General features: G+C 46.6%; 1 protein-coding gene across 1 annotated transcript in view; it reads right to left on the bottom strand.

Annotated features, from left to right (window-relative positions):
- ext1b (exostosin glycosyltransferase 1b) overlaps positions 1-24651 on the bottom strand; it is a 90846-nt gene that overhangs the window by 14796 nt on the left and 51399 nt on the right. Inside the window, 6 exon segments of the mRNA XM_034546092.1 lie at positions 1984-2102; positions 4161-4215; positions 4218-4298; positions 8826-8945; positions 9908-10015; positions 12745-12838. Coding sequence (XP_034401983.1) covers positions 1984-2102; positions 4161-4215; positions 4218-4298; positions 8826-8945; positions 9908-10015; positions 12745-12838 — 577 coding nt within the window.

Below are 24651 nucleotides of genomic sequence, written 5' to 3'. Positions count from 1 at the left end.
AAACTTCTGAATATTTATTACTTCAAGAAAACATTAAAAATAGCTGGTGAAAAATGTATTTCCAAAGATGTATTAGTTCGCTGTTTTTTCTGAGCTTTGCCTGGAGCTGGAGCACCACCATCTGCCGTGCGCTTTCACTTCCAGTTCCTCCATTTCCGTTGTGCACGTTGTGGGAAGGTCGAGCAGCTCAAAACCACGTTCCAAATGTGAGCAATTTCAGCACGCACTAAACATACTTGACACTCAAAAAGAGTGACGGTACTGTGGTTTCTTCTACTAGTACAGTAAATCTATGAATTAAGATATATTACTTCATAAACCGAGACGCAAAGAAAAACAATGGCCAATGGCGATAAGGAATGTGACAGGAAGTCATCATCAGCATCCCAGCCTGTCGTGTTCGGTAGTATATATATATACAGTACAGATATTAAAAAAAAGAAAGAAAAAGAAGCATAACAGATATTATTCATGAGGCTGAATCAGGGCGAGAAATTGTACTTTGTACTATTACAACAGGTATAGTCTGGATCTCCACACACACACACACACACTTACAGGGGGCTCTGTTCCTTGATTAAAAAGACAGATGGTGTCTCTGTCAGCCCACCAGCCCTCTCAGGGTGCCGATGGTGCGCACGTGCGCCTGCACGTGTGTGCACGGCTGGAGGGGAAGCGGTGAAGACGTGCGCCGTGTATCTGTGGCACGGGTGGAAGAAACGCATAAATAAATATGCACGTGCACGCAGCGGGAGGCCCTCAAAAGCTTTCACGCATCCAATTTAGCCTCCTCCACCCCCCTGAGTTCTTTCGTTCTCTCCCTCCGCCATTCATTTATTTATATCCCTCTCCTCAGCAACCTCTCTCTCTGTCCTCTTTTCTGTCCACCGAGAGTGGAAGTGGTTTATCTGAGAAAATAACCCTGAGGACCTCAGAAGTGATGTCATCGTGGTGGGGGTGCAAATTTAAGGTGGAAAGTTGCGAACGAAAAGCGTCAAATTTGAAAAACATTAATCAGGCAGGAACGGTCCGACAGAAATATTCTACTGCGTTGCATTTATGGGAAGTGTAGGATTCAGTCGCCCTTTAAAATAACCTGGACGTCATAGTGATATCAAGAAGAAAAAGGTCCAACATTCTGCTGAATTGCATTGTGGGAAGTGTCGGATCCACTGTCTCTTTAACATTTGAGAAACTTTTTGGGGTTTTTGTTTTGCAACCCGACATGCAGGAAGCGACATGAGGCAACACATTAAATTAGCTGTAAATCCATTGATGTCTGGGGTTCCCCAGAGATCTAACAAGTGGTCCAGAGCAAAAACATCCTGTTATGACAGAAACGATCAGTTGGTTGCACGAAGCCCGTGATTGTTCACGTCGCTTAAAAATAAAATAGGCGACGACGTGGGTTTTTTATGGGGGGGGCAAATGTCACCAAAACATTTCAAATAACCACCAGCCGTACGCGCAGGGACGCGAGGAGAGTGGACCCGGTACACCAACACGCACAATGTACCAGCAGCCGGCCTACGCAAACACACACATTCATATTGTATATTCCGCTGCCAAACAATTGCGCCTGCCTGTTGTGCAACACACAATCGCAGACCCGCACGCCCACGCACGCCACTCATACGGAAACTCGTACCGCCCACACAGAATACAAACCCGCTTACTCATGCACTCTGATGGCCAAACACACAAACAAAGACACGCACGCACGCACACACACACACACACACACACACGCACAAAAAAAAAAAGCCAGCCATCGTGGAGCAAATTCCATTTCATTTCCCGGGCTGGTAAGGAGAAGCAGGGGAATCAATACATGCCGTCTCCAGCTGTGCTGAAGGGGGTCTCGCTGCCATGGAGACAGATGTAGCACTGCTACAAATTGCTGCTCTAATTCAATCCACCAGAGTTAACGCACACACACACACACACACACACACACACGCACACACACATTAAGTCCATTACCTGTGCACAGTACTGGGACTTGGCCACGGCTACCAGGAGCTTGAGTATGGGCTGGGACTGGGACACCAGGGGCGAGACGGCGTGGATGACCGCTGTGAACTTGGGGTAGGGTTTGATACCTGAAACACAACAGAAAGACGGTCACTCTCTCATGCAGCGTCACAAATCCAACAACAACAACAACAACAAGGCCGGTCGACGGCGAGCCGACTGTCAGCCATCAGCGTCATTTTGAGGCCTCGGAATAGAAGAAAGCCGACGGAGAACTGAAGGCTCTCATTTACACACGCCGCGTATATATACATATCTATTTTCAGTTAAAGATCTTCCTTGAAACGAGTCTGTCAGCGCTTCACAAAAATACAGATGATATAATTGCACGGGATGTGCGTTTTTTCAAGCCCGTCTTAAAATATTCAACGACGTTAATGTGTTTTGAAAATGTCAAATCTCCTTGATCGCTGACTATTTCACTTTGGAAACTCTTTAGCTGTGTCTGGAGCCCATTGAGCAGACAACTAAGTGCTGATGTGACTTTAAATTCAGCCCCACTAGATGCTGGAGGAGAGTAATCAAGGCTGAAAATGAGCAGGAAGTAAGATATTGAGAAAGACGGATCATAGAGGACATTCAACTTTTCCTAATTTAAATCTAATCTCACCCAAACCAACAAAGCGTGGCGCAGAGGAGACGGCTCCTCTCTCTCGCCACCGAGCAACTTTTCATGATGAGGAATATGCACACTCTTAAAACTCGGTAAACTCTCCGCGTGATTCGTGATGGGAAAAGTTACGAGAGCGCAGAGTTTTTCAAACCCCCCGAGATGTGAATTTGTAACAAGCTCATAAACAGACTTCCATGAAACATTGAACGAAACCTGGAGCCGAATCACCGGCGTGCAACTTATTTTAAATTATGTTTTCTGTCCTCGGGAAACATGATTCTCAGAGGCTTTTTTGTTGTTGTCATCGCGCTGCTAATATTCACAGCACACAAAGGCTTCAAGGAGGCCATTTAATACTCGCAAAGGTGCTGGCCAGAAGTATGTGGACACGCTTGTTTTTCATACTTTTCTGTTGGTAATTTTAGTATGGGTTGTTGAAAATCTAATAATATTGCTAAAACATAACTGACTTATTAGACCAGTGATTTCCAACTTATGTGACTTGTGACCACTTACAATGCTCCGTTACCATCAACCTCATTCTGTTTCATGGATTGTGGAGGTCTGGATCGTGGTCCATGCATCATACATTCTGTCATATTCATGTAATGTGTTTATGTAACTCTGTAACGCTGTTCATCTGTACACATGACATCTATTGCGTCTGTCCATCCGGGGAGAGGGATCCTCCTCTGTTGCTCTCCTGAAGGTTTCTTCACTTTTTTCCCCCGTGAAAGGGTTTTTTCTATTTTTTGATCCCATGTGAGGTCAAAGGTCAGGGATGTCGTATGTGTACAGATTGTAAAGCCCTCTGAGGCAAATTCGTAATTTGTGATATTGGGCTATACAAAATAAACTGAATTGAATCTAAAGCATATGTCACTGGTTGAAGCCACGTTTAAAACAGTCAATAAAAATTCAATTAAAATCAAGAAAAGTGCCTATATGTTAGTGTAATAATCATCCGCTTCTACTAATCAATTTGACGTGGGCAGACATGATCATTAAAAGAGGTCTCCGCTGTACCGTCATTTACATGTATTGACATATTGATTTAGATGTATTCACCATAACCTTGTTTCGCTCAACCGTGTGACATCTTTACTTAGACCTGCTTTTACTGCAGGATGTTACACAAAAAACTGGACAAATAAATACTGCAATGTGATTCTTTATTATTATTCTAAAGTACAAATTTGGACGCAAAAAAAGTCAATTTCCCTGAAGCGGCACAAACAAACATCCGTTTGCATCCCCGAGTGTCAATACGCCCGGCAAGATGGAGCGTCTTCTTATTATTGATCTCGCCGTAGCGGCAGCACCGGTAACAACGCTGGAGGAGGGCAGTAGACCCCGCCCCCCGTCCCCACCATCACCCACCCATCACCTTTTTGTGGATGCGGTTCATCGCCACACAGGTGTGTCGAAGTGTTACACAGCAGCCACTTTGCTCCGCTCCTGTGTGTGTGTGTGTGTGTGTGTGTGTGTGTGTGTGTGAGTGTGTGTTACTGACCCAGTGTAGCGTAGTAGAAGGGGAAGTCTCCCAGGTATCCGGAGTAAGTACTGGCTGCAGGGCGAAGAGCCCTCCGGGGTGGCTGTTCCACAACAGGCTGCTCCTGGAGCCGTGCTCCAACACGCGGTCCTGGATGATCTGCAACATCAAGGAGGCGAGAAATAAACTCCTCATCAAGGCTGCTTCCAGCTGCTTTTTCCCCCTTTCAGATGAACGCATTGACTGCGAAATTATTGTATGTTTGCTAAAATATAAATAGGACAATTGGACAAAATGGAGAACTAGTTATGGGAAATATGAACATGAATTCCTACAACCTTCTTGGTTCTACTTTGTACATGAGGCCTATTCTTGTTCCGTCCTTGAAGAGCAACGCAGCTTCTGTTTTTTTCCCTTTGTTACAAGGTTTGGCTTGATTTTCCTTCCCGAGCTCTGAGGGTAGTGTTGGTCTTTATGTCGTAACATTTCAGTTAGGTAATCTTTATTGTCCCACTAGGGGACAATTGTTTTGCAGCCAGGGTTCACATAAACGCGGAATACAAAAAGACAAAATCAATGACACAACAAAAAGAACAAAACAGAGCTAGAGCAAAGAAATGAACACATGTAACAAGTACACACACGCAATAGTGCAGATGTGCAAATATGCAAGGGAAGCGCATGTAACCGGTGCCCTGAACAATGTCCTGGGGGGCAAAAGGTCCTCGCAGTCCAATACAGCATGAGGCCTTCTAATAACCTGCCTGCTTGAAATGTTTGAAATCTTACAAGTCATTTTTTTTTAAAAACCTCCAAGTATATTCTTGTTGGACAGAAGCAATCATACAAAAAGTATTCAAACAGAATCTATGACACATCTGTAAAGAAGAGTTCTCAGAGGGAGCATCAACACGTGGTTCAAAGCGCAGTTTGCGGCCCACTCGGTCAACGTCGACCCCTTCGACAACAGTCGGCAGGGACTTCCTGAAGTTAATCATCGAGTCCTTTGTTTGGAGAACAATCCGATGAGGAAACACTAAGTCATCCAGCAAAGGCCCACGACCCAGTTTGAGACTTGTGATTTTGGACTACATCAATAAACCTGGCCTTGAGGGTACGGGACGCGTAACAACTGAATGGACCAAATCAAAGCAGTAGAGGCCGAACTATCCTGACTCGTGTATCCCAAAACACTGGATTGGACAAAAGCCGTCCCGCAGCATTTCTTTAGCTCGTTTTCGTTTCGAAGCTTCATTAAAAAGTACCGAGTGCTGCATATCGTGCCGAATCACAGAGGCACGCACAAGAAATCCGCGGTGTTCCTTAATCACGTTCCAGATTAAACGGATTTGACAGCCACAAAGAAAGAAAGAAAAAAAAGGGACACGCCGTCCGTTGCCGGGATCAAACTCGTGTCATTTTAATTACAGCAGGGTCTCCGGATTCTTGCGGCCGGCTTCCCATTCGCCAGGCTTCCTTTTTTCAAAGCGGCTCGTTAAAACGAACACACAAAAACTACCTTTGAACAAATAACATTTCAGTCTGATCTCAGAGGACTCGTAGCAATCTGAGGTACTCGTGTTGATACGGAGGCGGAGGGGGAGGGGGTATTAAGAATTTGATCAATGAGCCTTGTAATCACACCTAAAAAAAAAAAAAAAAAAAAGAAGAAAAGAAACACATTTCACACTGCAAAATTGAGTTTTCACACACGAACACCAAGACGCAGACAGTCATAAATGTTCCAATAACCCACATTTCAATTCAGAACGGCTTTCATTGTGCTATCCAAAAAACACCAGTCGGCGTGTGTTAGCAGGTGGAGAACTGTTCTGGAAGTGGGTCCGCAGGGCGTCGCGTGGAAGTTAGAAAACTGAGCTTCCCAAATGTTTGGCTTTTTGTATCCCCTGAATGGCAGCTATCGATCGTGTCAAGAGTGTCGAGAGTGAGTCGCTGTGGCGCGAAGCCGAGCTGAAAGAAATCTATGTTATTGTGTCATATTTCATCCGCAGACATCAGCAAGTCAGAGGCATCGGTGCCGCTCGGTCACACGGACACGCCGTCGGAGGGAAAAAAGAAAACGCAGACAAAGTCAGTATTTAAGCACCAGTCAGTCACATCTGCCCCGATCCCTTCTGTGGCCCAAATAGAGCGGTCAGTCAACCCCCCCACCCCCCCCCCACCCCCACAGGCCTCTCCCGAAACAGAACTACAGAGGAAAGAGATATTGCCTCTGTGCCCTTGAGCCATGTTAAATTGCCGCAGTAAAAAATAAAAAAAGGGACACAGGTTTGCGATCGTGCTTTATGGCCGTGGCTTTGAATCGGGAGGCGGTGGCTGCTGGCTCGGCAAACTCAAGAAGGGGCAGATGTGTGGAGAGAGAGAGAGAGAGAGAGAGAGAGAGAGAGAGAGGGTAAGAGAGAGAGAGAGATAGAGAGAGAGAGAGGGGGAGAGAGAGAGAGAGAGAGAGAGAGAGAGAGAGAGAGAGAGAGAGAGAGGGTCAGAGAGAGAGAGAGAGATAGAGAGAGAGAGGGTGAGAGAGAGAGAGAGAGAGAGAGAGAGAGAGAGGTGAAGGGGGTCAGGAGGGCGACAGCTGAGCAGCCGCTGGCTTTTCCAATTGTTAAAAGTTAATAACATCGCCGGGGGGCTTACTGTAATAATATTGACAAAGCAACATCAAAATTCATCACAGTGTAGATGTGAAGAAAAGAAAAAACAGCACTGGGTGAGTTTTCCTTTTTTATACTCTCCCTGAGGGCAGTCATAAACATTTGCCTCAACCGAAGTGATTAACTCGAAATCCGTTAACCTCTCTATAAAAAAAACACCGCCTGCCACCTTAAAAACCCAGAGCCCCCTTTGCGCCTTATGAGGGGCAATTTCGCTCGCTCGGCTGCGGCTCCTCCCCCGTCGGCGGCCCTCAGTCGGGACCATGATGGGACGACTCAATCTCCCCTCCGAACAGCCACAATCAACCAATTAGAGCATGATAGATAAATCCCGCTTCTCCGAGAGCTCACTGTGAGCTTGGCTTTAATAGGTGAGTTTAATAGGTGTACCGGCAGCACTCGGCTATATGGACCTTGTGATTGGTCGAAATGCGGCCCGCTTCCTGACAGGAAACACAGCATGATAGTTTGAACTTGTGTTTCTCTCTCACACACACACGCACACACACTGGCGTGAATGTAAGAAGTCAATAAAAAAAACAAGTGAGTTTGTGAAACGTGCTCCAGGAGATTCAATCTGTCAAGATATTGGAGTGTGAGCGTGTTTTAGTGTGTGTGTGTGTGTGTGTATCATCATAGATCTGCAGTTAGGAGGAGGAGAAGGGGGCGTGGGGTGTGGAGGGGTGTGCTGGCTCGACAGGATGAATAAACCATGTCGCTTGTTATCTCGGGGGCTGCCTTGGCAACGCCCATTTACATATGCCACCCCTTCTCCTCATCACAATTTTCTCCCCACTACTCCTTGCCCCCGTTTTTTTGTTTTTGTTTTTATACAGGACAGTCAGTCAGGATTAAGCGTTTAGCCCTGCGCCTGTATTCAACACACACACACACACACACTGAGTCACAAGCTTTCGCCGTGTCACCTTGCTCTTTAGCGTGGAGTGACAGCGCGTCAGCAAGGTTATGCCTGGGTGGCGCCATGTGTATCTGGGCTGACACAACCTCGACATATGGAGAGTGGTGTGTGTGTGTGTGGTGTGTGTGTGTGTGATGGTCGGGGCTGGATAAGAACAAACCCGAGCCGGCTGTGTGAGTGTGGGAAGTGAAATTCATATGTGAGATGTGGCGACGCGGCAAGAGGGGAAATGAAATGCCTGACAGGATGCTTGGGTGACCTTTGGGATTAGATGGATGAATCTGGGGAGGGGGATGGGGCGTTCAGTCACATCTTTCCTAAACTAGACAGCGAAACACTTGTTGGTGTTTCCGTCTGCAAGCCGCGGTCCGGGACACTAATACTCACAAAGTCAGACTCGCTGAGGAACCAAAGCGATGAACTATGGGGGACAGTTTGAGACTTGAGAGACTTCACCAAAGCTTCCATGAAAACGATACGTCACCATTGGAATCCGCTGGAACGGATCCCAGCCTCTGTTCTCAGGACAAAGGGTTCACAGTCAACGTTCAAACCAACGGGGTGTTTAAAACTCATAAAACTGGATTTTTTTTCAGTCACTGGTTTGGATCCCCCAAACTAGCTGGCAAAGTATACATGTGACGCTGGTGCCAAAGAGCAAGGCACTTCGCCCTGCGTTTCTCGAAATGCTTCCGAGAACGCTGTAAATACTGTTCCTTTCTTCAACTAATACCACTGGCGCCATTATAAACACAACTGCTGCTGCTGCTGCCATTAATGAGGAGTTTTGCATCCATCAACAGCACCATGAAGGAAGCTGTGCTAATATACTGGCATACCCTGTTTCACCCACTTTGAGTGCACCTTTTGACAAATTATCCGTGTGCAGGAATGTCCCTTCACATCCACCCCTCATTTGTGTGTGTGTGTGTGTGTGTGTGTGTGTGTGTGTGTGTGTGTGTGTGTGTGTGTTGCTTTCAGCCTTGTACCAAAGAGAATGAAGCAACAACTGCAGAGCCTCCACAGCCCTTGAGAGAAAGATTGATGATGGAGTTGGGAGGCAGAGAGTCCAAAAGGGCTCAGGGGGGGATTCCTCACCTCAAGCGTGGTCAGCACTATCTTCTCCACGGAGGAGAAGTAGGCCTCCCAGAGGAACTGGGTCTGCTGTCTGAGGGACAGGATCTTATCGTGGTGGATGGAGCGCACCGTGGTCGGGATCTGCAAAGGACAAAACAGCAGCCAGTCATCACTGAGTACTTAACGGCGGTCAGATTGGCCCCGTGGAATACTCATCAACAGACAAAGCACACACAAAGGTGTGAATAATTTGAGCCAGGCTAGCTAGCTGCTGCCCCCCCCCCCTGTTTTCAGTCTTTGTACTAAGCTAAGCTAACTGGCTGGATTCTTATATTTAATAATCTTTGAGAAATTTACAAAAACTATCAGTCATCAAACAGCATTAGGGAAGGAAAGCTAAAATGCTGCTTTTGTACGTCTATTTGAAGAGCTGTGCAGTTTAATCCGCGTGTGAGTATATTTGTCATATAAAGGGGGGATAAATGGCAAATAAACACATTTTATCCTCACTTTAGTTAATACCGCCATATCCTGCAAACAGGGGGAACATGTTATTGGCGAATAAAATATACTATAAGGGCTGCACTTAAAAAGAGTAAATTCTTTAAATGTGCAGTCCATGTATCCTACATTTAGAGAAAAACATGTCCTGTGTTGTCTCAGCCCATCGTACTGCTGTGAACTCAGAACCCCACCGACATACCGAGGACGGCTCATGCATGAGTTATAATACTCAATGTCAAACAATATTATTACACACTTCATTCAAATTAAGATTTAATGGGCATATAATTACTTTTCCCCCCATGAAGTCAAGCAATTGCAGCCAAATCCATTTGCTCATTCTATTTATTTGCCCTCTCATATAACAACGTGAGTCTTTGAGTGGCACTTCTCAAGACTTGCTATGCCGCTCGCATTTCGTTTAGTCGGCGAGAACTCCAAAAACAAAAAATGTAGGATTTGGGGAAATTTAGGGGACGCACACACGCACATATGTGTGTGTGTGTGTGTGTGTGTGTGTGTGTGTGTGCTCAGGAACTCTACAGTTTCTCTGCCGGGTTTAGCAGAGTCCTGTTTGTGTGTGTGGGCGTGGTCATCACCTGCAGCAGGAGCCTCTCGTCGCCGATCACTGCGGCTGTGTTCCAGTCGATGATCTCGGAGAAGGGCAGCTCCCAACCGTTACTCAGCATCACCGGCACACACGCAGCCTGAGACACACACACACACACACACACACACACACACACAGAGGGAGAGAGTGTGAGAGTGAAGCTTGGACAAGATCCTTTACAAACACAATCAGAGCTGCGGCTAAATCATGCCTGCTTTGCTACATATTGATCGGGATAATGAAAGCTGCACTGTATTATAATTGATCCGTCTGTGTTTGCCTGTGACTCTTTGTGTAATGCCTTAAAACCCCCCCCCCCCCCCCCCCCCCCCTTTTGGATATATCACACATAAAATCACGACTACAGAGGCTCGGAGCAGTGACACGCGCAGCAGATGCCGACCTCATCGTCCGCAGACTAGACGCTGTTTCCCAGAGGAAGTCTCATCGGAGCGCTGAACTTCCCCAACCGAGAGGGAAACGCAGACCACAATTGTTAGTTCTAATTATATGAGAACCTTTTAGCAACTGTATCCCGACAAAATGTCCAAATGACAGATTGCAGTGTGCGCTTAAAGCTGCATCGAGTGATTTTCTTTTGGGCCTCCTGGGGGCAGCAGCACAAGCCGTAAACAGTGACACATCATCCCCATAGAAAGTGGATGCCATGAACGGGTTAGTGAACGTGACACGTCAGCTGCCCGCTTCCAAAAACAATTAATGATGGCATTGGTGCAGCGTTAATTTAGAAAAAACAAACATGAGCTCAAATGGAACAGAAACATGCATGTGGCTTTGATCATAGCTACAAAACGTGAGATGCAACGTGAGCGTTAACACGCTGCAGCTCAGCGATCAGATACACAGAAATACACTTGAACGTACAATCTAGATAAGCAGGAGAGAGAGAGAGAGAGTGAGAGAGATAGAGAGAGAGAGAGAGACAGAGAGAGTGAGAGAGAGACAGAGAAAGTGAGAGAGAGAGAGAGATAGAGGAGGTATTCAGTCTACCGATGACAGATACGGTTCTGAAAGGAGAACAGCAGCCGTTTCACACAGAGCAGAACATTCTGGATTTATATAAATCAGGAAACATTTTGTCCCTTCACTATAACATTTAAAACCCACAACATCTCAAACAGGCACACAAATAATGTCTTAGTCGCGTGTTTAACAGTCCAGTTTCTGATTCTCTTTTAGTTTATTTGATTTCAAAAGAAAAGGTTTAAATCACTAATGACTAATGGCAGCTACAGCTGTTGACGCGTCAATATCAAAAAGGTAACTTCAGGTGCTGGGAAGGTAATCACTCAAAGGCGGACTGATAAAGAGAAGAGAAAGGGGATTTTTTTTAAAAAAGACCAAGGTAATCGGATAAATAGATGTTTTAAAATTAAATAAATAAATGAAAAGATGAAAAGAGGCAGTGAGGCTGAATGTGGCCTTTGGCAAAGGAGTGGCAGAGGGATGAGAGGAGAGGTAGAGGGAACAGCTGGCAAGTGTGTGTGTGTGTGTGTGTGTGTGTGTGTGTGTGTGTGTGTGTGTGTGTGTGTGTGTGTGTGTGTGTGTGTGGTGGGAGTTTGACGTAATGACGGCCCCGTCACTCCCAGGTCATAAAGGTGTCAGCTAAACCAGAGCTGGCCCCTCGGGCTCTGCTGCCTGTCTCCTCCACACACACAATCCCATGCATACAGATATGCATACGGACACACAAACAACCTCCAGGCACACGCACACGCACACGCACACACACAGTTGACCTCTATTAGCAATTGCTTTCTCATGCAAAGACCAAAGCCTGTAAATACTCTCCCTCCATCTTCCTGTAGATGGTGCGAGTCGATGGACGGAGAGAGTGAGAGAGGAGAGGGCATATTTCACTCCTGAGTGAAATGTGCTGGTGTGTGTGTGTGTGTGTGTGTGTGTGTGTGTGTGTGTGTGTGCCGGTGGCAGCCGATAGTGAGATAAGCGCACTTATGTGGGTGCACTCTGCGGCCGGTAAGGAGAGGTAAAGGACAGTGCAGTGGTTATGCGGAAGAGCGCAGTGCAGTTATAGAAATGGATGAACGGAGGGGAGAGAGGAAGAAAAAAGAAAAGAGAAGAAAAGTGTGTCGATTTCAAGAGCTTTTGAGTGAAGTGGAGATAAATGCAGTGACTCCAGATGGGAAGAATTCCCCTCACAGGTGATTATGGTCCTACCGTACGGCGGTGAGCCATTTTGACCTAATGTGCACTTAACCTTGACAAACTGTTACAATTCTACCTCTGTAATCCATTTGCGACAATGTTTAAAAATTATTATTGAGAAAAATGGATTTTATGACAGCGGCTAAATGTGATTTTGGTATTAGTTTTGAAGATAAAGTACTAATAAATTAATCTGCTGCTCCTGAGATCCGTTCGAACTGCTGTGTTTTATACGCGTGTGCTTTGTCCGTTTAAAAAGTGTGCGACAGAGATCCGACAGTTATGAGCCCAGAATAATTTCGCCCATGGAAGCTGCATAGAAACGAGGCAATGAGAGTCGTTCCATCGGAGACCTCATCAAAGTGAAGGTCAAACCACTGCTCCGTGAGCATCTTTGTTTGTTCACAGAAAGTTGCAACTCCTCTCAGCGAAGGTCTTGCTTGTTTATGTAAATTACTATGAGAAGTATGGCGGTAATGATTTAGTAATCCTTTAATACGAGAAGTAGCTTCACTAAAACAAGTGACTGTTTTCTTCCTCTTCCTGGTTATATGGCTGGTGGGCATGTGCCGTGCTTTCGCATAATTGTGTGTGTGTGTGTGTGCGTGTGTGTGTGTGTTTATGTGTTGCTTTGTTTACCTGCAGCGCCTCAAGGAAGCGAAAGGAGCCCAGCCGTCTGCCGCGGGGCACCAGACAGAAGGTGGAGTTGTGGAGCATCTCCTTGTAGTCGTACCTGCAAAGACAGACACACACACACACACACACACACACACAAGTGGATGAGTTCACTGGCACGAGGAACGTGTTATTTCTGGCAACACTCTCGTAAAAAAAAATGATTTGTAATTACGGGAATGCCTACAGCACATGCATCACAGTAACTTCTTGTAATGAGCTATATAATTGTATAGTATATCACAGTTGAAGTATCTCTGCCGTACGTACACGTATGTGCGTACAATGCACACGGCTTTACACACATTCAATTTGTTTTGTATGACACACCCAAACAGCAGGGACGGGCGGACGGACGGATGGACACACACGCACACACACACACACACACACACACACGCGCGCACACAAATCCTGCAATCCTCTCCTAAAGCAGGAGGCCGATGCTCCCTCCCTCCCAGCTCTCCAGTGACGTGTGTTTTATTGCTCTCCACACAAGGTGATCAACCCTGCCAGGGGTAATGAGCTGAGAGTGACACCTGCTTCCACCACACAGCTGGCTCTGTGTGTGTGTGTGTGTGTGTGTGTGTTTTTTCAAGGCATTTTGACAGTTCTCTGGTGCCGCTAAATACGAGCAGTGGTGCCATGTACGTCTGCAATATAGCGGTTCCTTCCTGCTCCACTGCACCGACCTTTGCCAAGTCACCGAACGCCTCAATCTCACGGGTTCTGTGGATTGTTTTTTGTTTTTGTTTTGCTTCCTCTGTCCTCTTCCGTCTTCATTTCGTCTCGCCCTCATTCTCACGTGGATGCAGCGGCGTGTGGAATATTCTCTCTTATACATCTCCCTCACTCAGACGCACAGAGCCAATAAATGCCACCTGAAAAGCCAACGTGGCAGCCGACGGTGCAGAGCCAGGCATCACGGTGTTGCTGTGTTGTGAGCTCTAATTCTTTTTCTACTTTTTACATGTTTTTTTATGCCCTCGTTATGTGTCCGGCTGCGAGGAGACAACGATCACAACAACTTAGAGCAAACTAAGTCTGCTTGCCACAACAGACTCAGATAATATGTTTCGCTGCCAAAGAAAAGGATTGCGAGAAATGGGAAAAAATAAAAACAGCACATTTAAAAACATGTGCTGCCAATGCCAAATTTCAGAAAAGTAACTATTTTGATAATTTTGTTATTATCATTAATGATAAACAACAATAAAATAAACCGATGACACAGAGTGAAAAATAATAATGAGCCCTAAGGGTTGTCCGGTTGGGGGTTAAGAGACTGGTGAGGCAGAAAATCATTTCTCATTTAGCCATCGTCTATACAAGGCGAAGGTTACAGAACACCCCCCCACCAGCTGACGGGGCAGAGCTGGAGGCAAAGCACTCCACACACACTCAACGCTCAACACTCAACACGCACACACACACACAAACGCACGTACGCACACACACGGTGGTGGAGGTGGCGATTGCTGATGTTGCCGCCTCGTCTTTTCTTCAGCAGAGCTCTAATGAAGTGCGGGGAGACCTGACAGCCTGTGATCCCACCCTCATTCACACCTTCATGCATAACGTTCTGCGCGGCGCAAGACATGCTTGCAGACACACACACACACACACACACACACACACACACACACACACACACACGTGTGCGCGCGGGCAAACAAGCGACGGCCGCACACCCTCACGTCACCTGTCGATGGAGACGAAGGCGCTTTCTTAGCCCATATTTCCACACCAGCTGTCTGCCTGGACAGTGTCTGTTTGGGTGTGTGTGTACATCCGTGTGTGTGTGTGTGTGTGCTCGTGTGCACGCGTGTATGCAACAGCCCACAAAACAGGCCGGCATCTGATGGCTGTGAATATCAAGGTGTGGATTTAACATGCAGCAGCCCTGAAATTTTTTTTAAAAACGCTTCTGTGTGTGCGTCAGATCTTCTGTCACCTGCGTGCTTGGCGCTAATCTTTTCTGTCTCTATTTGACCGTTTGATCTTTTTGTGGGCATTTTTTAAATGTTTCATATGTGTTTCATGTGTTCAATGCAGGGATGGGAGAAAAAAAAAGCCCCTCGATCAGATCACAGGATGCAGATTTTGGCGATGTGTCTGGTGAAAAGGCGTCAGTCCAACGTTCCCACATGATTCACCCCGCTGTGCAACCTGATCCTGACTCGGATTGTGCCTTCAAGAGAGGGGTTCTCTTTAAACGAGGGTGTGTTACTGAGATTTGAATGACTGGAGGAGGTCGCAGGAGGAGGTCTAAAGGAGGACGTCCTCTGCCCTTTGAACCAACCTTTACCTCCCTCCCCTCCCCTCCCCTCCCCTCTCCTCTCCTCTTTTCTCCTCTGTAAAGTGCCAACCTCCTGTTGTTTTTGCACTTTATGCTGGCTTCAGGGGGCCACAGCCAGCTCTCGCTATCCTCCTAATTCTTCGCCCTCTACCTCCACTTCTCCTCCTTTTTTTGCTCCGTCTAACAACAGCTCCTTTATGTCCTTGTGACCTTGAGCTGGGAACCGCAACCGAGCTGCGAGAGCCTGCGGGCTGTGATTGTTTGGTTCCTATTATTTTTCCTTGCATGTACGTGTGTGTGTGTGTGTGTATGTGCGTGTGTCTCTCCATTGTATACATGGGTGTGCGCGCATGTGTGTTTGTGTGAGACAGATAACAACAGTGAGAGCAGGGTGAGAAAGAAACAGAGCGAGAGGGGGAATGGCTGAACTTAAACGACAGAAAAACAAAGTCAGCGTGCAGAAAATATGAAGTGGTCAGAAAGCGAGCGGGGCCCCGTGGAATAAAGCGCGTGAGGGGGATGAGGGGGTCTTGACGTCGAGGAAACGATGATGCGGTTGCCGTGGCAACCTGCTATTAAGTGCCCTCCCTCGCACCAACTTGAGTACATGGGATCGCATGGGAGCACTTCATCTGCACGATCAAGGGGCTAAGCAGGGGAACGAGAGTATTCAGATTCTTTACTCCGTATGTACGAGTAGACGTTGTACTTTCTATTCCACCAAGAAGTAGATTAAACCATTTCGAGCCAACGACATTTGATTTGTGTCCTCTTGAGAGTTCAAACTTTATTCTGTGTCATAAATGATGCACTTCATGGCAACAGAAATACAAGTCAGTATCCTCTATGATGCATGTGGAGGCCCAGTCAGCAGAAAGGTTGTTGTTCATTAAAGCTCCTGTTACTGTTGTTGCATTATATTCTTTCAGCTCAAACCATGATCTTTTTTTCCGAACCGTAACCGAGTCATTTTGTTGCATTTGTTTGCATTATTGCTTTCAATCATGTTTCAATAGGCCCAAACGATGAGTTTGTGAAACGTAATGCAACCTCAAGTTAGTTTCGCTGGGGTTGCTGAAGCGTAAACTTCCAAAAAAAACAAAAATGTTAAACTCTGAAGCAGTCATACAAAACTGTAACAATATTTACTAAATAACAATATAACAATATAGGCCTGTGACATGTAGTGGAGCATAAAGCACCAGGAGAAAAGGGCACTTGAGTAAATGTACTTAGTCGGTGCCGCCCAGACTCCCAAAGGTGTGCACTTGGTGGGCCGCTACCTGGACTCGCTGGTGCCGTGTTGAGCACCCAGCAGGTGCCTGAGTATGCAGCCTCGGGGGTGATGAAAACACAAAACCAGCCTCAGTGTCTTCCAGGGAGCAGAGACAAGGGCTCCAATGTACTGCTTATTGAGACTGTTGTTACATTAGCTTCCTGGACCTCTCTCCTGTCTCCCTCTGCCACCCTCTCACTTATTTCTTTGGTGGGCTTTGGTGTGTGTGTGTGTGGGGGGGGGGGGGTCTGGAAATTTGCTGAAACAAAATCCAGGTGTTTTTTGTTTTTGTTGCACTGCATTGTAGTGGGGTTTGTAGTGTGTAAGCGTGCTCTTGATGTTTTGTTAAAGAAAAGAAAAGAGATTTTTTTGTGGATAAAGGACAGCTCTGATTTCGTCTCTGCACACCCAGACAAGAGTGAACCTTGAGATGTCGTGGCTGTGCATAGGAAAGATTATTAAAATGATTTATCGTCACGGGTGTCGTGCCACAGATGTCGTGCCACAGATTGTCATTTGTCTCGTAACTATCTCCTAAACAGACTACGGACAGATTCCAGCAGTAATTAAACAGAAACCTCATCCTCCCCATAAATATAAAGTGTCTAAGCTGAACATATTGTTGTGCCCGCTCTCGTGAGAGCGCGACAGATGTGCAAGCTAAGCGGGCTTGTGGATAAAAAAAAAAATAAAATAAAAAAGAGGAGGCCTACTTGGTTTCCGGACTAACCGAGATGGAGTGTGTTTGATGTGGGGGGGATTGTGAGTGTGTGTGTGTGTGTATGCTTGTGTGCGTATGTCTGAGGATGATGTGCACACATCAGCATATATGAGTGGAATGAGTAGCGTGTGCTAATGTCCCCTAACTTTCACCCCCCCCCTCTCTCTTCTTTTTCACCCTGCAGCTATGTGGAAAAGTACTGTTTGTGCGAGCATCCAGATGCGTGCCTGTCCATTTACTTATTTTATCCCATCTTCCTCCGCAACGCCTGCTGTACACGCTGAAACTAATTCATTAGCCTAATTAGGGCTCATTAGCCAGCTTATGCTAGCTCCGATCAGCATTCTGGCATGGAGAGACCCAGAGGTCCGCCTCGCCGGGGGAAATCAGACTGCACTCAAGTGGACTGTGAGGAGCTTACCATGACCAGAGGCCATCATAGTCCTGTGTGGCTTGGTGAGTAACCGAGATTATAAAAAGCAGCCGATTGAGGAAAACGGCGCCGCGGCGGCTTGTTCGACTGGAGGAGCAGACCACATTTAAAGAGTTATATGTATTTTAAAAAAATAGTGTGTGGCAGCAGAAAAGGCAGTACAGCAATTACGAGCCAGCTGAGGACAAATGGATCTCTGGAGCTGTGATGGGCATTGGATAAAAGTGTCCACAGATTGGTTTGTTGCTTCTGGTCAATTTGTTGCAAAAAGACAAGACTGCGTTGGCAAAAATGCCGAACTTGAGGCTTCCAAGCCGGCAGTCCACAAGACAACGGCCGAAGTCACAACGACCACTTCCACTTCTTACAGACAACTAATGTAAATCACAAATCACACAACAAAAATGTATTTCTAAACCAGGATTAACAAAAACACAAAAAGTATTTCTCTCTGGCGACCTGAGAAGAGTTGTGAAACCATCCCATAATAGATGAATAAAGCAACCACATCCAGATTGAAATGTGCCCCGGAACAAAATTAGCCAGATGAGGGCGCATCACAGGTGGACAGCTGTTGGCACAGGGGTGGCTGCCAACAACAATAACAACAAACCCAGGATGCGCTGGGATCTGCCACGCCTGCACAAGCGGATGCGTACTCCTACTTTCTCTTAGCGGCAACAGTTGAGTGTAAAAAAACAACTGCATTGATCCCCCCCCCCCCCCCCTCCCCCATAATGAGCTGCGAAGTGAAAAGCCACGTACAAGTGTTCCACGGAGACGCCATCTGAGAGGCGTTCCCATATCGGGTGTACGCTCGGGGGGTGGGGAGGGGCCCATGTCGACCGGATTTCGGTAGAACGCAGAGATATCCGTGCATGAGATCTGAACATGGGCTCAATATGACAGGTCTTTCTGCCCTGTCAAGAACAATTTCTAGAGGTGAATCTCTGACTGACAGGTCCGCGGTAATATCTTTGTTATTCTATCCATCTCTCTCTCTCTCCCTGTGTGAATACAGTGCCAAAACAACCCTTGAAACATTTTCAGAAAGAATAACCCCACTTTTCATTTTCAAAAACTAGGAATCAAAAGCTCTTGTAACAACGTGAGAATGTTTCCAACTTGACACAGGCCCTCTTCTCCGCCGGTGATCCGCACGCCATGGCTAAGTCTCGCTGCCGATAATAAATGGACCACACGTGTCGCTCCAGAGGGTCCCGGTAACTCGCCGTTGCAGCTGGAGACAATTTAAACATTATTTTATTTTTTTAAGGAATTTCCAGAGACGTCACGGTAGTTTACATCGGATTCCCCATTACTATTCAAATGACGAGCGGGGCAGTAAGTATCGCTGCAGGTGGGAGGTGCAAACCGCGTAAGCCAGAACAACAAAAACAACAAAACATGTCCACCGATAAAGATGGGGCTCATCTACATGCAGACTCACACCCTGTGCGCTCGCACAAACTTCTAAATCAGTTCGTCAGCAGCCTGTCCGTTCCCTCCAGCTACTCGTCCCACCACCCCCACACATGTGTAAGCCGGAATATTTTACCAATACCCTGATAACAAGAAGTCTTCCTGCTGCGATACTAATTCACTATGACGGCTTTATCCCCGCAATCTTTTCAATTTGTCCTCTCGGATTTTTTTCCCCCCACAGCCAACAGATGGAGGCGAATTTTCAGTTACATTTAGTGTCGGTGCCCCCACCCACAGCCCCAACTAGCACACGCACACGGAGGATGGAGGTGAGGTCGCCATCAAACCAGGCGACATCTATTCCAAACACGTTTCCAGGATGTATCTTGTGGGGGATTATTTTTTATTTTTTTTCATTGGCAGCTAGAATGTTGCTTTGCACTTCTAGCCAGTTGATTGGCGCCTCACTGTGTGATCTCGCAGATGAGGGGATCCGGGCACCGTGGATGTTCACGGGAGACCAGCTGTGCCTCGCTCCGCACTTCCAGATGGCCCCCGGGACGCCTCACTGTGCCTGTGCATCGTATGTGTGTGTTGCGGATCCCTTAAGTTTAGGACATGTCAGCACATGCTCAGGCCTCTTTTTTTCTTTTTTTGGAATAATGACACATTTTGTCATCAGAGCCACTGAAGCGAGGAGTGCGGAGGAGGCCGGGGTAACCCCTCACCGAGATGCACTTTGATCTGACACACCCACACACACACACAGAGAGGCGAGAGAGAGAGAGAGAGAGAGCGAGAGAGAGAGGAATGTTTGAATTCGTTCCTTCCACATTACGGTCGCTGCAGGCTCTTTCATGACGAATCATTCTCCAAAATCTCAAAGAGTCTGAATAACACGCTCTCTCATAACTCAAAAAGAAGACATGGACACGAAGTCATGCACACGCACACACACGCACACGCTCTTGAATTCATGTTAATATGCATACCCTGCGCACACACACACAAACACACACACGCTCTTGAATCCATGTTAATATGCATACCCTGCGCACACACACACACACACACACACACACACACACACACTCTTGAATCCATGTTAATATGCATACCATACACACACACACACACACACACTTGATTTTCAAAGCACCACCGACCATTATCGGGGTCTCATCTGGCAGTAAAGACCCCCCCCCACACACACACACACTCTCTCCTCCAATAGGTGAGTCGAGGCTTAATCGCCTCTAATTCCTTGTCTGTAACCCATGATAATGTATTCCCTCTGAAGACTCCTCTAAATCAAAAATCTAAAACCCGGTCCTGGAGCCACCTGGGTCCCTCGGCGCACCACCACCATCGGGGAGCGCCATAACCGCCGGCCTAAACGGGTTGATGAGCGGCACACTGTCATCAGACGAGATTTGCCCCTTTTGAAACGTCGGCTCGGCAGGAATTTGGAGCATTTCTAGTTTTTAAACACACAGCCAAGCGAGTCTTTTGAAGAGTTGCCGGGGTCGAGAGGTCTGCAAGAGGGGATGGTGTCAGACTCGACTCACTTTATAAAAATGTATAAACAAAAACAAAGTTTAAAAGACTGCACAGTGACTGGAGTTTCCCCGTGACTGAGTCATAAAGTACATCTGTTTGTGTTTCCGTTTCACAAGAAGTGGCTCCGCGGGTCCAGACAATGACACAGTGAACTAAACCAGACATTTCTTTTCAACTTCTAATCCCACTTTATATTGGCTAAGTTTCTTTTTTGTTCATGCTAAACATGTCACAAAGTATTAACCCTCAACTGACCTGATTTTAGCCAATGGCCCCTTTTCCCTCTGGGCTCCAATAACAGTTGCTATACGCTAGCTAGCTAGCTAACGCTACATCAAGAGGAGCCTCATGTCGGTTTAGCAAACGTCAGCCGGGTTTGCTTCCTCCTTATTTCCGTGGTAACGTTAAACAAATTCGGCAGAGGACAGATAGGCTGGTTGCCTCCATATTGTTATGATGGCAGGAAACGGCTCACGGTTGACGCTCCTTTGTTTGCTGCCCCAAAGTTACTTTTGGTGTTTGGTTTACATGGATATACGCAACGTCTGAAAGTCCTTGTTGTCGCCGATGTGTTCCATCACAAAGGGACTTCATTCAACTAGCTGACGCTGGCCATCGCATGAAACGGTGCGTCTCATTCTCAAATATGCTAAATTAGTTTCTTTTTTTTTAAATATGCTGCTTGTATAGCGATGCATCACAAAGATTATTTTGACAATGAAAGTCCACTGTTGACCTGAGATAAAGAAAATAATACAAATCTAAACTCAAGGTCCAGTAGCTTTTCTCCAGAGCTTTCAACCACATCTCACCAACTCCTATGTATATTAATATACATAGCTTTCCTCAGCAACAACTATGATACAAATGTACCATAGCGGCAACTGATGGAAAAAGAAGAGCCCCTTTTCCCAGAACACAGAAATGCCGTAAGCAGTCTCTAAATAGATGTGTGTGTGTAGGATGGGGTTTCTATTGTGCTCTCTTTCCAACAATTATCATAAAAAACTAAACAGCACGCTTTAGTTTGCATCTTTTATTGACACATGTACAGGAACCGTACTTCAGTTATAATCCCTGTTCATTCAAAATGGATCCCCCATCTTTTTACAACACACACACACACACACACACAAAAAGAGGGAGAAAGAGAGACAGAGACAGAAGCATGTATGCGTGATCATTTGACATCAGCATCAAACGCCGGAGTATGTCGGCCCTGCACGACGCTGGAGAGCAGCGTGATGTCTGAGACAGTCGGTGCTCCCGGTGTGTGTGCTCGAGAAGGAGAGCAAAAGAGAGGGAGTACAGCTGTCAATCACGCGCGCAGAGTGGCGAGCAAAGCGATACGCTACCCGGTGTGTTCATCAGCACCGCGTGTGTCAGTCACACCCCGAGATCCCATTGATTGTCTGTCGGCATTCATCTGAGACAGTGTGTGTGTGTGTGTGTGTGTGTGTGTGTGAGTAATGCATGTGTGTGAGAAAGTAAAAGTATATAAAAGCATATTTGGCCTTGAGAGAAATGTCGTGGGGAGTGGGATACAAAGGACAAGAAATATAATAAGAGAGAAAGAGACTGATAGATAAATAGAGAGAGAGAGAGAGAGAGAGAGAGAGAGAGAGGGGGGGGGACTCAACGTCCACAATGATGCAATTATGATTCAATTTAAATTCCCGCATCAATTATGCAAACATATTCAAAAGTCATGTCAAATATTGATAGGCTCTTCAACTTCTCCAACTGTATTCATTAAGGAGCTCAAACTTAACCTGGACACTCTCATTAATCATGAATGGGTGTCAGCTGGAGGTCTGCATTCAAATTCAGACAATCCTCCACAGCCTACCAGCGAGGGCCTCTATGCTATATATCCGTGTGTGTGTGCGTGTGTGTGTGTGTGTGTGTGTGTGTGTCCAAACTTGTCTGCCTATCTGTATGTGAGCGCGTGTGGCTGTACCCGGTGTCGGTGTCGGAAAACCAAATATGGTGAAAAGAACATGGTGACTGAATGCTATTGTACAAAAAATGGGTAACTAGCAAGTTCTGATGTCAAACATCGTGCTGAGCATCGTTCCTGTTAGCGCTGTGGCTTCGTCGGTTGCATTCATGTTGCCTTCTTATTTGCGAACGTTAGCATGCAACTAAGCCGGTGGACAGGGCGACGTGAAGAAACCCCTAAAAACGTCAGCATTCAGCTAAAAGCAGCCGCACCGAGTCACTAGCATGCACGTAAAATAACTTTACCTGAATGACACACAATCTAAAATGAGCTGAATGAAAAAAAAACGTGTTCCAATATCTGAAGACTTAGCCTTCAATGTCAGGTGTTGACGCTGGATGTTTTTCCACACTTGATTCTACTGACAGATTTTGACCATTATTTCGAGGGAGGATTACCCTAACACACCCCAATTACACCCTGAATTCATTATTTCTTTAATTACTTCTTTATTCTCTTGGATCTTTCTTGTTTACTTGTCTTACAAAAAGGTACAACTATCAATTTATGAAAAATTGCAATATAGTAACACATTCCAAAATAACTAGAAATATAAGCAGCTTCAAATATACTGATATAATAATAATAATAATAATAATAAGGCATTAGCCCATCATGTGTGTGTCTGTATTCTTTGTATCCCTGTTATGTCACCACAGGGATCAGCCCCTTAGGCTACAACCGCTGCATCTGTATCATAAACCTGGTCTCATATGACGGAATTTCGGCTCCGAAGCTGGGTGGGGTCACGGCGCTCGGGTCAAAGGTCACTGCGGTCCCCACCCTGATGAACAAAAGGGAGGACTAAGCCCTTTCAATGAGGGTCTTGGTGCCTTAGATTTAGGCTGACTGGGGGAGTCATGCTGTCTGTGTGTGTCTGTCTGGCACACACAGACTGTTGTGTTCTCAACACAGGAGTTATATGTCATTTGTGTGCGCAGCGGGTGCATATATATATATATATATATATATATATATATATATATATATATATATATATATATATATATTCCTTTACTTTATGATATACAGCATATGTCTCTGTCTGAGTGCAAAGTGGTGAGAGTTCACGTTCGTGTCAGACTGCATATGTTTGTGTCTGTTGTAACTTGGATGATGAACCCAAAAGCGCAAACCCACTGCCCCTTACTGCAGGCTTCCCCCGGAGCGCTGCACTTGGCTGGTGTGTGTGTGTGTGTGTCTGTGTGTGTGTGTGTGTGTGTCTGTGTGTGTGTGTGTGTGTGTGTGTACACAGGGAACAGCTGTTCTCCAGTGCTTCAAGGGGAGGTCAGGGGGAGACATGGACGAGCTACAGCTGTGGCCCCGGGCTTGTGGGAACTCTGTGGCTCGAACAACGTGGGAGAGGAGGAGGCGGCTGCTGCGAGAGGAAGGACGACAGATGAGCAGAAGAGAGGAGATTCAACTGGGGGGGGGGGGGTTTGAAGCTGTAAAGAAAAGAAAAGAAGAAAAACAACGAGCATGGAAGACGATACAAGAGCCAATATAAAAGAGGCAACCAGTGGACCAGCAGGCGGCATGGACCAGCAGGCGGCGTGGACCAGCAGGCGGCGTGGACCAGCAGGCGGCGTGGACCAGCAGGCGGCGTGGACCAGCAGGCGGCGTGGACCAGCAGGCGGCGTGGACCAGCAGGCGGCGTGGACCAGCAGGCGGTGTGTTTTGGCCACGAGGTCATCGCAGTGAGACACGGGACGAGAAGCACGTACGAGGAGGGCTCATCTCCAGCAAGCTAATCCAGACCCATCAACCCACAGCCACTTAGCATTCCGAGCAAAGCCCCCGCGTTTAAGAAAATTAATCGCGCCTGTAAGCCCGTAAACAAGTTGCCGGTTACGGAGTCGTCCCGCTGGCCGGGTTTTCGCGGAGCGACTCGCATAAAGACCCACCGCTGGAGAACGCATATTTCGGGACAGCACATAATGTGATAAGTCGGAGAAATGGCTTCATAGTTGTGCACAGACAATCACGAGCTGCAGTTGAGAGCAGAGGCCCCGCTCCAACAGAGAGAAACTGGCGGCAGGGGAAAGGAGGCGGCCCAACAGTTTAAAAAAAAACTAATAAGCCTTTTGCAAACGGACGAGAAATCGACTCATCTCTCCGAGGCCCCGAGAAAAACTATTGGAGCACTTGTACACCG

Source organism: Cyclopterus lumpus, chromosome 11 (genome assembly GCF_009769545.1).
Source record: "Cyclopterus lumpus isolate fCycLum1 chromosome 11, fCycLum1.pri, whole genome shotgun sequence".
NCBI lineage: Eukaryota > Metazoa > Chordata > Actinopteri > Perciformes > Cyclopteridae > Cyclopterus > Cyclopterus lumpus.
The sequence above is the reverse complement of the archived record's forward strand: the minus strand, read 5'-3'. Positions and strand labels throughout refer to the sequence as shown.